The 17,305-nt window shown below is 45.1% G+C and overlaps 1 protein-coding gene across 1 annotated transcript in view; it reads right to left on the bottom strand.

Annotated features, from left to right (window-relative positions):
* The window catches only part of dcc (DCC netrin 1 receptor), a 263,672-nt gene that overhangs the window by 67,317 nt on the left and 179,050 nt on the right, over positions 1-17,305 (bottom strand). Inside the window, exons 11-12 of the mRNA XM_030785285.1 lie at positions 2,787-2,943; positions 337-491 (exon numbers count right to left, since the gene is read on the bottom strand). Of these exons, the coding sequence (XP_030641145.1) occupies positions 337-491; positions 2,787-2,943 (312 nt within the window). The remainder of the gene's footprint in view (positions 1-336; positions 492-2,786; positions 2,944-17,305) is intronic.

The following is a 17,305-nucleotide window of genomic DNA, read 5'->3' as shown; positions in this document are numbered from 1 at the left end:
GTACCGTGTAAGACACAGCCGAACCCGTCTCCAAAAAGAAAAAAAAACCTGTTGAGCTGTGCTGAAAATGTTACCTCTCATGTTCATTCAAGCTAATTGTTTCGTCATGAGTGAGACGTCTGAGCAAGTCATCTAACAGAGCACACCGGGCAAAAGAAAAAAAAAAAGAGAAAAAAACCCAGACTGCCTGTCCCTTTTCTTTCTGTGCTGGCTGTGTTGAGTAGGCTGTGTTGAGTAGGCTGCGTGTTTTATCTGTGCTGTTTCTGGGGTCCGTACTGTGTGTCAGTGGTGTTATGCATTATGTATGACAGATCTTTCTGATGACGGGTCACTCACGTTCAGGCTGGGTGGTGAGTTTGACTGGCTCAGAGCTCTCCCCTGGTCCCAGCTCGTTGTACGCCACCACTCTGAAGGTGTAGGTCTCCTCTGGTTTCAGGTTGTTGATAGTCAGCTGGAGGGTGTCAGTCTCTGTTACATTGACTGACCGCTCTCTACAAAAAAGAACCAAAACCATTCCATCAGAACCAGAACCGTTTATACAGCAAGAATCTTTTTTTCCAGCCCACTTGATCCAAACAAAACAACCTTAATCCCTCGGACAGATTGACAGAGACCAGTGTGAAAGTAAAGCCATTTAGGGCACATTTTATAGATCAATATATTTATAGACTGTGTCTAAAGGATATAATATAATCTGTCCAATCTACAGACCTGTCTTCACATGCCAAATTTTCACTGATGGTGTTCCGTTGGTACAGCTTCTAAACCCCCGACCCGTGTAAGGCCAACAACGAACAGACAGGCATACATAAGGGTAAGTTGTTTTTTTTTGTTTGTTTGTTTTTTCATTTTTACAGTAAAGCTATAAAGTATGCTTATAGAAATGTAGTGCAACAAAACCATTCTGAATCCCAGTGCAGAGGGAAACCCTTCCATGTCAGCTCACTGATTGACTATACCCAACTGTAAGATGTCATAGGCTTAGCTAGCTAAGATATCATGCTGCTGAAGTGTGTGAGGTGGTTTTGGGCTGGGGTAGGCAGTTGAATAAGGACTGGTCTATGAAAATTGTTTGCACATTTCATCTGTAAACCTGCCAATGCCAGTGGCATTGTTGATTTTGCATTTAAAACTACACATCAAAAAAAAAAAAAAAGTTCCAGTACTTCTGTGATAGTTTTTAAATTTTGGTTTCTTTCACACACACACACTAACCCCATTACTGCAGAAAATGCATGGATCTGTGCCCAAGCGTGAACTGTACTCTTTCCTCTACACTCATACAATCCTGTTATTTATGCACAAATTACCCTCTGTCTTCTCTTCATTCCACAACTATTTTGAATTGCACAGTGCAACCATGTGAATAAAGAATTGTGGCCAGTCTAATCGCTTAATAATGAATGGGGAGCCAGTGAAATAACCCAGTTTTAAACACCATTAGATGCTTTAGGCCCCTCAATCTACAATCTTCTAAATACGCCCCAAAAATCTTCTAAACAGCTTAAATGCTTGTGTTTTTATTCTAAAAAAAGAGTCCGTTTAAGTTGCCAAAAACACACTGCTTGTGAAGTGGATGTGACGGAGGGTGGGTACAGTCTGGCAGAAAAGATTTTATCTTTACAATGATTCACACATGCAAAAGCCATAGTGTAACCTGTTGATGGTGAGGGCAGCGGGCAAATCACAGGCCATGTGCATTACTTGGTTTTCTTTGTTTTGTTTTGTTTTTTTACATTTTTGTCACGCTTAAACAGAATACATGTAAATAAAATTAGTCTTAAAAACTTCAATAAAAGGACTAAACAAGATATATAACTTTTTAGTGACACAGTCCCTTCATAAGGTTAGTCTCAGGTGTGGTAAAGTCCGTAGAAAAGAACTGGCTTTGCTTCTTCATCCAATCAGGAGTCAAGATTTTGGAGGTGGTTCAGATACAAAAACTGTGTCACCTCTTCATGACATTTGTCTTAAAATGGAAATGAAAACTAAAAAACAAACACAAGAAAAAACTTAGTTTCCAATTTTTTACCTGAGTATCTGACACAGAGCAGAGAGAGTTTCAAGTGTTTTCCTGGAGAGCATAAGACCGTCTGGAACAGTAGTGACATTCTTTTGTCCTCTTTTTTGACAGAATGAATTAGCACAGCCTGTTTCTCCAGAGCTGCTATCTGAAAAGGCCTTTTAATCCCTGAACCATTTGAGATTTTTTGTGTGTGTATGTGTGTGTGATTTCAGGGGCAAATGTGTTTGAAAAAGCTGCTTTTTTTTTTTTTTTCTGTAGAGACACTTCTGAAAGAAAATGACTGCCGTGGTATTAAAGATTCATCAGGAATACGAACATCTTTTAAATACTCTGATGAAAACCCTTTTTCTTTCTTTTTTTTCCATTTTCTGTCTTTTTCCTTCATTATCTTAGAGTTCTTTAATATCTGAGTCTGACAGACAGTGAGAAATCAGGCGGTGATGATCAAGATAAAACTTTATTCTGTCTTTTGGAGCAGGTAGGCTGACTAAAACCTAACCCCCACCCCTACGACTACAGCTGTCCTTCCTGCACCCTCGTCCAGTCATTTAAACTTGACCCCAAGTGTAACTGTCCTCGAGGGAGCTTTGCCTTCAGAAGAACTTTAATGCTACAAGCTGCGGTTGCCCTGTGTCCTGGAGAACACCAAAGCATTAAGAACAGTGGAGAGGTCACCTGCCACAGCACGGCCAAGCTCTGGCTCTCTCCCCCTGGCCTGGAGGAACCTGGCGTACATCACCAGTCGTGTGTTCGGACCTACCTGTTCACGCCCTGCTGGGAGAAGAAGACGCCGTAGGTCTGGATGGTCCCACGCGCATCCACTGGGGGGCGCCAGCCCAGGCGCACGAAGCGGCTGGACACTAGGACAGGGGCCACGTCACGGGGGGCGGAGGGGAGGGTCCCTGAGCTCGGGAGAGCTGGTGGGGGAGGAGAGGAGTAAGTCAAAGAAGTGGGGGGGGGCACAGGGCTCTGGGTCTGAGGGCGGGAGGGCGCCAGGGTGGGCTCTATAGCGTTAGTCAGAAATCGGGGGGAAAATTGAAGGAGGGTGGGCAGATTCAGGGACGTGGAGATAGAGAGAGAGAAGGGGGGAGAAAAAAAGGAAGAGGAGTTTGGGAGGAAGTGGGAGGTGTGTTTTTTGGGAAGTTTTTTTTTGCGAGAAAACACAAGAGGAACATGACAAAAATGGAATGAGAAGATAAGGAGAAAAGGAAAAATAAAAAAGAAAGAAACAGACCAGGAAAAAAAGAAGAACAGCGAAAAGGAAGATCACAGACTTGAAAAGTTTTTGTTTGCTTGATTTCTTCATAGACAGATAATGGCATCAGTACTAATCTTCATAGATAGGATGCAAACAGAGAGAGAGAGGGAGAGAGAGAGAGAGAGAGAGAGAGAGAGAGAGAGAGAGAGAGAGAGAGCGAGAGAGAGAGCATAATGAGAGAAGAGATACATTTGTGAAGGATGCCTGAATGACTTGTGTAACAGCAGTGCAAACGGGCAGAGCAGTAAAACATGCTGTCATCATACACAATGCATAGCATTAGGGCGAAATTTGCCGGTGATGTTTCTGTCAGTGAGTCACACTCAAGACATGATGGAAATGCAAGCAGGAGACAGACGCTGCAAGCTGCACTGACGGCTCTGTTGTGTTAACACACTGGAATACTCAACATACAGTGTCTGTGTGTGGCTTACTCATCATCTTAAACTGTTGATTACAGGCCCGGGTCGACAAATGACTAACTTGCTGTCAACACTAACAGGCCCAATCAGAAACTCTGCCTTAAACTCCTCCCCCTAAGGCCTGTTCCAGAAGTTTCCTTTCTAAAGTAAGGACTAAAAGAAAAGTGTTGTTCCACTCGTGTTTGTGACCGTGTTCTTGGTTCTGTTGGCATTCCCATTTCAGTCAGTACCGACACAGCAAAATAGAGGCTTAGAGAACAGGACATCGAGGAAATACGATGTGTATTCTCTCACTTTTTCAGGCCATGTAACTACATGAATGTCCATTCAGAGTATGTCCTTCTGTGAAGGCTAACGTTAACACACTCACACACACACACACACACACACACAAGAGTGACTTTATCACCTCCTCAGAAATGGCTTGTGTACAGGTCTGTGTCATTCCCCTGTGTGTATGAATGTGCGTGTTTTGTGTGTATGTGTGTGCGTGTTAGCGTGAGTGTGTGTGTGTTTGTGTGCACGCGCTGTGTGTATGTATGTGTGTGTATTTGTCTGCATGTTCGTCTCTCTCTCTCTCTCTCTCTCTCACACACACACACACACACACACACACACACTCACACACACACTCACTCACTCACACACTCACTCACACACACACACACACACTCACACACTCACACACTCACACACACACACACACACACACACACACACACACACTCACACTCACACACACACACACACACACAGTGCTTTTCTCACATAAAGGTCTAAATGAATAGGCTGATTCCACTGTCTGTACAACACTTTTCTCTTGCGCCAACAGAGGAGCAGGGTGTTAAACGACGTCCTGCAGGCTCCACGGCCGTCAGACAAACTGCTGAGCCCTCCATGGGGGGGCTTCCTTTGACCGCATCATTACAAGTCTCGCTCCTTCACGGAAGCTTCCAGAATCTCACCATCAAATAACCTGATCCAGAGTGGGTCTTAACTCAGAGCAAACTCGATGTGAGAAACCCAGAGGGAGACATTATGAAAGCAGTGCTGCTGTTTAAATGTGGATTTAAGCCTTGTCTTCTAAATCTGCTACTGTGATCGTACATGAGTACAGGTAGTTTGTCTACAAATACCCTTGTTCCTTTTGTACCTCTACCTGTCCCACTCAGAATTGATATAATTAGAGTAATGACAACACTGTGAAATCACAGCTACAAACAAACAAACTAACAAAGAAACATACATAAACAGCTGAGCAAGCATGTCGCATAATGACAACCAACGAAGCCGAAACCAGAACTTTCCGAGGGAATGACTGCAGGAAGGCTTTGCCACCCGCCCCAGCCCCCCCCCCCCCCCCCCCCCGAACACTGTCCCGTAACTACGGAAACCATATGAGGGAACGTTTAGTTCAGGATCATTATGTTTTTAAAGGGCTTACTGGATTTGAGGAAAAGAATAGAATGTGCTAGAAGGAGAAAACAATCTCTCAGACATCAAAGAATAGAGAGTGAGGGACAGAGAAGGAGAGAGAGAGAGTGAGAGAGAGAGAGAGAGCGAGAGAGAGAGAGAGAGAGAGAGAGAAAGAGAATGCTGGAGCGAAATGTGAGTTTTAATACCTGCTGCTCTCTTACGGTTGAGGTATTTTAAGTGCTTTAATGTGAGTGCCACTCTACAAGTTACAGGCCCCATTAGTCACTAATTGTATCCAGATACATCCTCCCCCTGTTTCTCTGTTTCTTCTCCCCAGTTCTCCATCATTTTCCACTTCTTTCTTTGTTCTTGTTTGTGATTCTTCTCCCGTCATCTCTGTCTTTCTCTCTCTCTCTCTCTTTCTTTTTCTGTGAAACAGCTCCTGCTGGCTTAGTGGATGGCTCTGCTTGGGCCGTCCATAACAAATCCTAATCTTCCCGCCGACATTTTAGAAATACAGTCAGGTAGCTATTAGCCCACACACACACACATACATACGCGCGCACACACACACACACACACACACACACACGCGCACACACACACACACACACACACACACTCACACACACATACACATACACACACGCGCACACACACACACACACACACACACACACACACACACACACACACACACATACACATACACACGCGCACGCACACACACACACACACACACACTCACACACACATACACATACACACGCGCGCACACACACACACACACACACACACACACACATACACGCTCACTGCTCCACCACTCAAAAATGTTTTTTTTTGTCTTTACTCCTCCACCTCTCCAGAATGAGATTTCTTTTTTTATTCCTCCACCTCTCCAGAGTCTGAGAAGAGCAGGACTCGCGAGCAGCTGCCAAGCCAGCTAATCAAGGCAAACAGTCTCTGTGTAATGACTTCATTACCAATCATCAGCACTCTGTGTGTGTGTGTGTGTGTGTGTGTGTGTGCGTGGGTATGTGTGTTTCAGTGTTAGACAATGAGGATGCTGTGCTGGTGTGTGCAGTGAGAGTATGAGCTCCACCCTTAACACACTGATGTATGCTACATTAATCCACACCAGGTTTTTTCCTTCACGGGTCCTTTTCAATGCAATTCTTAACAGGAACATTAAATATCTGCGTCTTTGGAAAATATCATCATGTATTTTCTGAGATCTGTGCACTAACAAGGGAAGGACTTGTGTGTTAAATGTGCATTAAATGTGCGTTAAAACTGATTTTGTATTTTCCCTTTAAGCATGATACACACACACGCACACGGTGAGTTATAATACTGTCTCCCGATACCTCACTTTCAATTACACAGCCAGATCATGTTTAATGTCTCTGGCATTGGCAGGGACCTGGTCGTCTCTTAGCACACCCACGGTTACAGAATTAAGTAGAAAGAGAGAGAGAGAAAGGGAGAGAGAGAGAGAGAGAGAGAGAGAGAGAAGGAGAGAGAGATGGAGGGGGGGGGGGAGCTCTTCTCTTTGGAAAATTCTGCTAGTTTGCTAGCATCAGGGTGTCTAGGCACAGTGTTCCAAGGGTGAAAATCAATTTTAGGACTATTTTGTCACAGGTGACTTTGTTTGGCTGTGTTTTAACAACCAAAACATTTACACTGAATATTCAGAAAAACCCACAACCCCTTGCTCATATCATTTTGTTTTCTTCAAGTTTTTCAGCTGTTTGGTACTGAACTGTATGCTCTCTTTCCTAACAAGTGTTTACTGGTCTGCCCTTTTTTTTTTTTTTTTTGGATTGTCTGCGTCCTCTCCATTGCCGTGGATCTCAAACATTACACGATCTCCTCAGCGTTTTTATGTACGTGCCTTCAGTCTCCTCAGTTCAGGTATCCTCAGATTTGGCTTTGGTTCAGTTTACTGCCCCACTGTATGTTGCATTTGCCCCAATCTGTTCTACTACTGTCAGAGTTTTAAATCCTTACCCAATGGCCAGATGAAAAACAGCACAAAGCTTCTGCTTCATCACACAGACAAATGGACTGTTTGTGTGTGTGTGTGCGTGCGTGTGTGTGTGTGTGTGTGTGTGTGTGTGTTTGTGTTTGTGTTTGTGTTTGTGTGGTATGTATGTGTGTGTGTGTGTTTGTGTGGTATGTATGTGTGTGTGTTTGTGTTTTTGTGGTGTGTGTGTGTTTGTGTGGTATGTGTGTGTACGTGCATGTGTGTGTGAGAATCAAAATGCTGTCTCAATCAAAAATGCCACAACAATTGCACTTTTGGTACTGCCAAGTCTGTACTACAGGCACCCACACAATCACTGTTATAACTGAATATTTGTTACCCAGCCATCCAATAACCAGATTCCGTTATTAAAAAAAATCACAAAAAAAAAAACCCTTACCATGACAGATAAAATCACACCCCCGCCAGCTTTTCAGATCTTTCACACCTTAAACCACATTTGGGAACTCACCATTGGGTGAAAAAAAGGATTTTGTTTTTGAGGCAAAACTATTTTCTCCCCAATTTTCTCCTGCTGCAGCCCTTGCATTACTCTTCTTGACGATGACAAAGGTGTTGTTGTCTGCTAGCGTTTTATCATGAGGAGGATCAATTTTTGAAACTGGTGCTGTCGTGATGTGTCATGAAACAGTCCTCTGGCTGATCGATACTGGAGGACACCACAGAAACATTAACGCCAAATGGAACAGAAAGAAAATATTTCCCTCCCTTTCTTCTCTCGTTTTTTTTTTTTTTTTCTTTACGCCACAGGCACATATGCTCGCCCACAACCACGTCCGTAAAGTTTGTCAAAGCCATCAAACTTGGAGAAGAAATCATTTTCTTAATGGGGCAGGGAAAAAAAAGCAAAGGATGAAAAAAATCTAAAAGAGGAATGAGGAGGGGAAAAAAGTCATTAACAACGTGTGGAAATCAATCGTGGAAGACACATCATCTGCCTTCGAACGGGGCATGATGTCCAATGTCATTTCTATTTCTGTTCTCCCTGCCATTTTCTGCCCTCAGAAAAAAGAAAAAAAAACATAACAGAAAACATGATAAAGAGGACAGATTTAATGCCACGACACTGCATCTGCGGTCGCTCAGATTACGCTGGATTATCCTGGAGAGTGTCGATACATGAGAGGGAGGAACACCATGTACTAAACAAGTCCATTTTGTCCATCACCTTAACCATGTACTAAACAACTCCAGTTTGTCCATCACCCTAACCATCTGACCTGTCTGTGTTTCAGTCTCATTTTCCTCAGCCATGTATCTCTATGTTTAGGGCTGCTGGGAAATGTATGCCTGTTCCTGTAATGCATCGTGATTGGTTGGTGTTCACAGGGGCTGGGGCATGAATGTGATTGGTAAATCCTACAGTCCGTCAAAGAGGGCTCTGTTTGGCACAGAACTCTGCTGTGGATTTAAGTGTTGTGTGGAGACACATTACAGTTAACCTGGCTCTGGTATAAAAAAAGAGAAAAGAAAAAAGAAAAAGAGAGAGCCCAGATGATTATGACAGTTACTCTCTGAGATACCTGCCCCAGGCTCCCTAACAACACCGATTCGATCGATTCAGACATTAACGCAGCTGCCCGGTAAACAAAATCATGACATTTCACGTGGTTCCCTCCAATTATCCAATCATACTCTAACGAGACAGAAAGAAGGCCGAGATGAAATTTCCACACTCAAAATACTGAAATTTCAGTTTCTACCGCTGTTCCAGCGATTAATACTGAGCATGTGGGGTGTAAAAAAAAATTGTCACAATATTTAGCCCTATTTTTTTCTTTTTTTGTGAGAAATGGTAATAAGTGTTACAACAAAACCAAGCTTTATGCTTTTTTTTTTGGACAACTTTAGCATTTCCTGGGTCTTCATCAAGCTGTTCACTAGGGGCCATGTCACAGTTTAAGTATATATTAATGATGTCTTACAAATACCACCTGATCATTACCTTCACTGAACAGTCATCTGAACTGCTGTTGTGAATTTTGGCTCAGTGAGCGTTGGTCTGGTCAGTTTTTTGTTAGTGTTCTGTTGTATGGACGAGTAAAATGCAGGTGAAGAGGACTTCATTTCCTCTCTGATGGAACTCACACCAAAGAGAAGACAGAAACTTCACAACTGCAAATAACAGGCATTGCCTGGCAGCCTAGGTCACTGTACTTCACTAATAATAATAATAATAATAATAATAATAATAATAATAATAATAATAATAATAATAATAATAATAATGACACAATACTGTTAGAATATCTACAATGGTATCTATGAAAAAAGTGACTATATTAATTTTCCTTAATGATAATATGAATGTTGTCCCAGGAGGAAAGAGAAACATACAGAATTCATTCCAAAAAATCAGGAAAGGTGCGGTTGGGGGGCAGGGGGGGTGGTGGTTTGCTCAACAGAGTTCTGAAATTTTGATTTGTTTTGTGTTGAGATTCAAACAACGCATCAAATCTGCAATATATATATGTCTTACACCTCTAATCTTCTGATCAACGTTTGCAAACCTTTTTCCGAAATGACTTCTTTGACAGAAAAGGAGGGGGATAGATCTTTTTTCTTTTTTTTTAAATTTGCACAATAACAATAATTTGTCAGCTGCAGCGTGAGCGTAATGTGCGATGAGGAGAGAGACAAACACTGACTGAAAGCTTTACTGAACCATGCTGGACCTGAATACCATATTAGGACTAATATCCCCAGACTGACAGGATGAGAATGACAAGTATTCACTCTTTTTCCTCTTTTTCTCCACCTCTCCCAGGTTTACTCACTCTTTCTCCTCTACTTCTCCACCTCTCCCAGGTTTACACACTCTTTCTCCTCTATTTCTCCACCGCTCTCAGGTTTACACACTCTTTCTCCTCTATTTCTCCACCTCTCCCAGGTTTACACACTCCTTCTCCTCTATTTCTCCACCTCTCCCCGGTTTACTCACTCTTTCTCCTCTACTTCTCCACCTCTCCCAGGGTTACACACTCTTTCTCCTCTATTTCTCCACCTCTCTCAGGTTTACTCACTCTTTCTCCTCTATTTCTCCACCTCTCCCAGGTTTACTCACTCTTTCTCCTCTATTTCTCCACCTCTCTCAGGTTTACTCACTCTTTCTCCTCTATTTCTCCACCTCTCCCAGGGTTACTCACTCTTTCTCCTCTATTTCTCCACCTCTCCCAGGGTTACACACTCTTTCTCCTCTATTTCTCCACCTCTTCCAGGGTTACTCACTCTTTCTCCTCTATTTCTCCACCTCTCCCAGGGTTACTCACTCTTTCTCCTCTATTTCTCCACCTCTCCCAGGGTTATTCACTCACTGACAAGACGGAGCATTTGGGCGCACAATATTCACTTGGTTATTATACAAAAGAGTATCAAATATTGTGTCAAATGTAGTAAAACACTAAGAGCGTCTTCTGTCTGTTTTGATGAGCGATGTTTGTTTAGAGACATACTTGTTTCATTTTGATCTGTTTTCAGTTTGTGGTGCCTGTGAGAAAAGCCAGGGCTGATCTCAGCCCGGAGTGTGTGTGTGTGTGTGGTGTGTGTGTGTGAAAAACAAATGTCATGTCTAATGCACTGAGAGATTTTTCTGCTCTCTCTGTCCCTCTCCCTTTCTCTCTCTCTCTCTCTCTCTCTCTCTCCACATCACTCATCCCACGCTCAGTGGCCAGGGAGAAAATAGGGAGACACTCAAGCATGAATGCCAATCATACTACAGTTCACCACACACACACACACACACACACACACAATTGCACACATACACACTAATCCACACACGTGCACATGCACACACTCAGAGGGTTGTGTTTACATCTGCGGCCTGCCCTAGGTCTAGCAACGTTACCCTGTAGACCTGGTGGACTGTGCCACACTGTTCTCTGCAGGGAGAGATCGCAGGCAGCCAAGCAAATTAACACAGGTGTCAGTCATCCATCATAGTCACCTCCCGCCCCCTGCCCTGTCACTCACTCAGCACCGCCTTACCCCAGTCCCCTCCCCCTGCCCTGCCACTGACTCAACACCGCCTTACCCCAGTCCCCGCCCCCTGCCCTGCCACTGACTCAACACCGCCTTACCCCAGTCCCTTCCCCCTGCCCTGCCACTGACTCAACACCGCCTTACCCCAGTCCCCGCCCCCTGCCCTGCCACTGACTCAACACCGCCTTACCCCCAGTCCCTTCCCCCTGCCCTGCCACTGACTCAACACCGCCTTACCCCAGTCCCCGCCCCCTGCCCTGCCACTGACTCAACACCGCCTTACCCCAGTCCCTGCCCCCTGCCCTGTCACTGACTCAACACTGCCTCACCCCAGTCCCCGCCCCCTGCCCTGTCACTGACTCAACACCGCCTTACCCCAGTCCCTGCCCCCTGCCCTGTCACTGACTCAACACCGCCTTACCCCAGTCCCCTCCCCCTGCCCTGTCACTGACTCAACACCACCTCACCCCAGTCCCTGCCCCCTGCCCTGTCACTGACTCAACACCGCCTTACCCCAGTCCCCTCCCCCTGCCCTGCCACTGACTCAACACCGCCTTACCCCAGTCCCTGCCCCCTGCCCTGTCACTGACTCAACACTGCCTCACCCCAGTCCCCGCCCCCTGCCCTGTCACTGACTCAACACCGCCTCACCCCAGTCCCTGCCCCCTGGCCTGTCACTGACTCAACACCGCCTTACCCCAGTCCCTGCCCCCTGCCCTGTCACTGACTCAACACCGCCTTACCCCAGTCCCCTCCCCCTGCCCTGTCACTGACTCAACACCACCTCACCCCAGTCCCTGCCCCCTGCCCTGCCACTGACTCAACACCGCCTTACCCCAGTCCCCGCCCCCTGCCCTGTCACTGACTCAACACCGCCTTACCCCAGTCCCCGCCCCCTGCCCTGTCACTGACTCAACACCGCCTCACCCCAGTCCCTGCCCCCTGCCCTGCCACTGACTCAACACCGTCTTACCCCAGTCCCCTCCCCCTGCCTTGTCACTGACTCAACACCGCCTTACCCCAGTCCCTGCTCCCTGGCCTGTCACTCATTCAACACCACCTTACCCCAGTCCCCGCCCCCTGCCCTGCCACTGACTCAACACCGCCTCACCCCAGTCCCTGCCCCCTGCCCTGTCACTGACTCAACACCGCCTCACCCCAGTCCCCTCCCCCTGCCCTGTCACTGACTCAACACCGTCTTACGCCAGTCCCCTCCCCCTGCCCTGTCACTGACTCAACACCGCCTTACCCCAGTCCCTGCCCCTGCCCTGTCACTGACTCAACACCGCCTCACCCCAGTCCCTGCCCCCTGCCCTGTCACTGACTCAACACCGCCTTACCCCAGTCCCTGCCCCCTGGCCTATCACTCATTCAACACCACCTCACCCCAGTCCCCGCCCCCTGCCCTGTCACTGACTCAACACCGCCTCACCCCAGTCCCTGCCCCCTGCCCTGTCACTCATTCAACACCACCTTACCCCAGTCCCCGCCCCCTGCCCGGCCACTGACTCAACACCGCCTTACCCCAGTCCCTGCCCCCTGGCCTGCCACTGACTCAACACCACCTTACCCCAGTCCCTGCCCCCTGGCCTGCCACTGACTCAACACCACCTTAACAGGTCACAGGGATGGGGCGCTGTGATATCCGGACCAGAACTAAGCACAAGGCTCTCAAATGTGACTGTGTTGGGAAAAAGAAAAAAAAAAGAAAAGAAACAAAACAAAACAAACGTTTTGATTTTCCATAGGCATTTCCACATCTGGATTTTGAGAAAACCACAGAGCATAACAAATCTTTTCTGCATCTCAGCATTCACAGGTCATTTCCAAAGCAAGTGATAAACAAATCCAGTAACAACAAGAAAGAAAAGGTTTCTTCTGAAACAGATTCCTGAAGAATGCCACTAACTCTGGCCTAGCCCTGCCCTGACAGGATGAGGCATCTAATTTTCGCCAGGCGTTTTCGTGTAGTGGGCATTTGAAGAGCGTCATTCTCACTGCATCTCACTGGAAGGCTTCAGTGCACACGAGCATTGTCTCCACCAAATCATCACATCACCGCAGCACACAGCCAATAAACACCCGGGCGCAGGATGTGGATGTGGGGACGCTGTGATGAATAATTCATAGGGGCTGTGAGGTTTTGGGGCGGGGTTTTTATATGCATTTAGATAGAGAGCAGAGACACCTGTGTAGAGCAAAGCTATGATTGTGGGGACAAAAACACAGCTCATACATTCATAAACCATCTGTCTAACATTTGTCCTTTCTCACACATCACACAAGCACTCTCAGGTTTAAAAGGGACTCTCATTCCCTGTCTCTGTTTTTTCAGGGAGACCTCCGCTTTCACAGTGCTTGTGGCTGGATTGCTAAGGTCTTCACTCAGGTCACCTGTCCCTCCAAACACATGGCACGGCAACCTCGGAACAGACGGGCGTCAGACAGCCCCTGTGGTAATACTACGACCCCCTGAGGTTGCGTTCTGGCAGGGGCAGCAGGACGAAGGAAGAGAATGTTCCAGATCTCTATTACTGAGGGAAAAGAGCGGCAGAGAGCAGAGAGGGGAGCAGAGCCGTTTCCAGGTGGGAGCCTGGCCAACGCTCTCACTAATGAGCATTTGAGTTGTTTGTCTGTTTCAGCGGCCAAGTAAAGACTGTGTGAGAGAGCTAAGGTGAATGATTGATACTGTTATTACACCGATCTAGAAAAATCTATCTTCACCGACAGCAGAGGAAGGTTTGTCTCCTGGCGGATCTCTCATATCTACTGGGGTTTTTTTTGTTGTTGTTTGTTTCCTTGTTTGTTTTTTGTTGTTTTTTTCCTGTCTGCATCCTACCCGCCACTTCATAGCGTTTTCACTAATAACATGAATGTGTGGATGCCTTCTTAAAATATAAGAATTAAGTTGGAAAACACATTGAGATGGCAGAGCATACATAGAAACATAATTAGAAATGCTTAATTAACATCCTGTTTACTCGTCCACTTCAATAATCTGCCTGCACATGCTTGCTTTTAGGTGTAGTGTTTTGCTTATTTTATTCAATGTAGAGATCAGAGAGAGAGAGTAATTTGTTTCAAAATGCAGTAGGTAGATTCTTCTTCCATGAGCAGGGGGACCCTCAGAAGAGAACAAACTAAACACCTACATCCAAAGTGTTTTACAATACACTGACATGAACAAAGAGATTCTGGAATTTTCAGAATGTTACACCTTGTTATAGATTTACATGTCAATGTCCTACAGCAGAAAAACATATAACCATCACTCCTCATCACCTGAAAATACTTTTCCAAAGTGCAGCCACAGCTGGCGGTAAGCCTTACAAACGCTTTCCCTTTCCTGCAGTCACCGGTCCCACCGGGTTTTTAAGAGCTATGTAGAGAAGACTGTGAGATCCAAACTCACCTGAACACACGGCAAAAATGCCTCACAGCTATTCAACAGCCTTTTCTGACCCTCACATCCGTACACACTGATGGCAGAGAGAACTGCTTAGAGAGACAAGCAGTGTTTAGAGCTTACGTCTGCAAAAGATGCCCTAGGCCATTTTCTTTCTTTCTCATTTTCTCTTTTTCTCCAATTCTGCCTCTCTTTACCTCCCTCTATTGCTTGCTCTGTCTGCCTAGCTTTCTACACCTTTGTCTGGAGAGTGCGTCTGTGTGTGTGTGTGTGTGTGTGTGTGTGTGTGAGAGAGAGAGAGAGAGCATTTATCGGAGGTTACTGGAGCTGTCCATTCTCCCTCCACATCTGTCACATTGATTTAGGCATCTGTATCTTCACCTCTTTGAAGACTAGTCCTCTACAGACAATTCACAAGAAAAGAAAAAGAAAAAAAAAACACAGACACACACAGAACAAACAAAGCAAAAGTTTTTTTCACCCCACATGAGTTTTATCTTTTAGGAGCAGTTCTTAAGGGGTCTCCAGCTGTGTGTGTGTGTGGAACAGAGTGACCAGTGATATGCAGAGCAGGCCTGCTCATGGTACCAGATGCTGACACGCCCAGGGGACTGAGGTGCCCTGACAGTTTGACCTAGATACAATAGAGTCCCTGTGGACTGAAACAGTTCTGAAATGTCAGTTCCTCTCAGCTGGGAGGAGATAAAGAGAAAGGTACAGCGCTTTCATCTGATCTCGTGATGCTCTTTGTGTGAGAGGCAACTGCCGTTTCCTTCTAAAGCTCACCCTGTCAAAAAAAAAAAACAAAAAAAAAAGGAAAAAAAAGAAAAACTACAACAACAACAACAACAACAACAACAAAAACTCACTGAAATGCAACCCATTGTTAATGCTTGTCTGTTGTAATGCTCTAAACCAAAACCAGAATGGATGCAGGGTTTGACCCACCTCTGTGGAGTGTACAGAATGTGTCAGTAATGGCGTTTTTAGTCTTTTTATAATCTCAGTGTAACATGGCACGTTTATGTTTAAGGATTTTTTTTTTCTTTTTACAAAAACCAGCTGGAATATTGGCGCATTGGTTAGTCTTGTTATAAGACAGAGGAGACAGCCCAAGCAGTGGACACAAATCCAATCTGAGTGAAATCGTTTCGCAGCTCTAACACATCAGCTAATTGGTTATTTTGATCTGTATGTGCCGACTGATCAAACGACTCAAAAAATACACTCCTCTTTTCCTTTGTTATTTTTAAAACGTTGACCTCACAGAGCTTTACTCCACACTTTAATCTATGGGAAAAAATTATTTTGGGGTAATAAATAATTTAGAAGAAAGACACTTGAGAAATGAGGCATGATCTTTTAATATGTCTTAATCCTATCAGATTATAATCTCATAATTTCGAGGTTAACATTGAACTCAGTCACCATTTTTCCCATGATTCTCTCTGGCTGACTCTTTCCTTTCTGGCCCTAACATGACATGGGTGTGTCTGTTTTTTTTATTGCGTTCACACAGCCCATAAATGCCTTTGATAGTCACTAATTAATTTTCAGTGATTAATATTTGATACTAGGCATAATAATCCATTCCAGTGAACCATTCTTCTTCTCCTTGGTGTTTCACACATAGCTATTTGACCAAATGTGGAATGTTTTTTTCCTTCTCTCTCTCTCTCTCTCTCTCTCCCTCTCTCATGTTAAGACGATGGAGAATGCAGGAGCGAGAGCGTGTTTCGTGGACTGGAGCAGATGTTAGCATTTCTAAGTGGAGGTCTAGAGGCTGTAATGTGAGCAAAATGAATGTCACAACAATAAATGTGCAAATTAGCCCTTTACACAGACAAAAGGCCTTCTCATTACAACACTGTACTGTTATCAGAGATCCACCCCCTCCTACACACACACACACACACACACACACACACACACATACATAATGGCAGAGAAGTACTTCTCTCTTTGTGTACATGTATGAGAGAGGAGAAGACATGTCAGTCATTATTTGTATGCAATCAAAGAAACAGATGCTATGGTGTGTTTCTCGTTAAACAGTGAATGTGAGATACAGAGAGAGAGAGAGAGAGAGAAGGGGAGCAAGACAGACAGAAAGAGACTGTGAGAGAGAGAGAGAGAGAGAGAGAGAGAGAGAGAGAGAGAGACTGAACAAGATTGAGAGAGAGAGATAGACAAAAAGAGAGACTGAAGGAGATTTAAGAAAGACGGGGGGGGGGGGGTGAGAGAGAGGGGGAGAGACAGGGGTGGTTGAAGTGACAGATGATATTCTGCTGTCATTCACAGATAAGACATTAGCATTCCTTAAGAAATTCCTGCCATGTCCCGTCGGTGCCGGGATGCTCCTATCTGATCCGATCTGACAGTTCATGAAATAAAAGGAAATAAAAAAAAAGACAGAGAGAAAAAAGAAAGGAAATGGAGGGATGGGCAGAGATGAGGAGAGCTTTTGTTGCTAAAGAAAGGCTAAGCTGCTTTTAATACAAAAATATCAGACATAGGAGCAGATTCATTAAATGGACAAGAAGGGGGAAGGGAGGAAAAAAAGAGAGAAAATGAATGAGAATAACACCAATCTAATTAAAGTAGGCTTAAAAAGAGCTTAGAACTCCAGACCTCCATGGCACCCAGCCATCGTCAGCTCTGAAATGCGTCACTTGTGAGGAACAGGTAAGAGTAGGCTAGACTGTGTGTGTGTGTGTGAGTGTGTGGGTGGGTGTGTGTGTGTGTG

Source organism: Chanos chanos, chromosome 9 (genome assembly GCF_902362185.1).
Source record: "Chanos chanos chromosome 9, fChaCha1.1, whole genome shotgun sequence".
NCBI classification, from domain to species: domain Eukaryota; kingdom Metazoa; phylum Chordata; class Actinopteri; order Gonorynchiformes; family Chanidae; genus Chanos; species Chanos chanos.
Note: the sequence above shows the minus strand (reverse complement) of the source record. Positions and strands in the feature narration are given on the sequence as shown.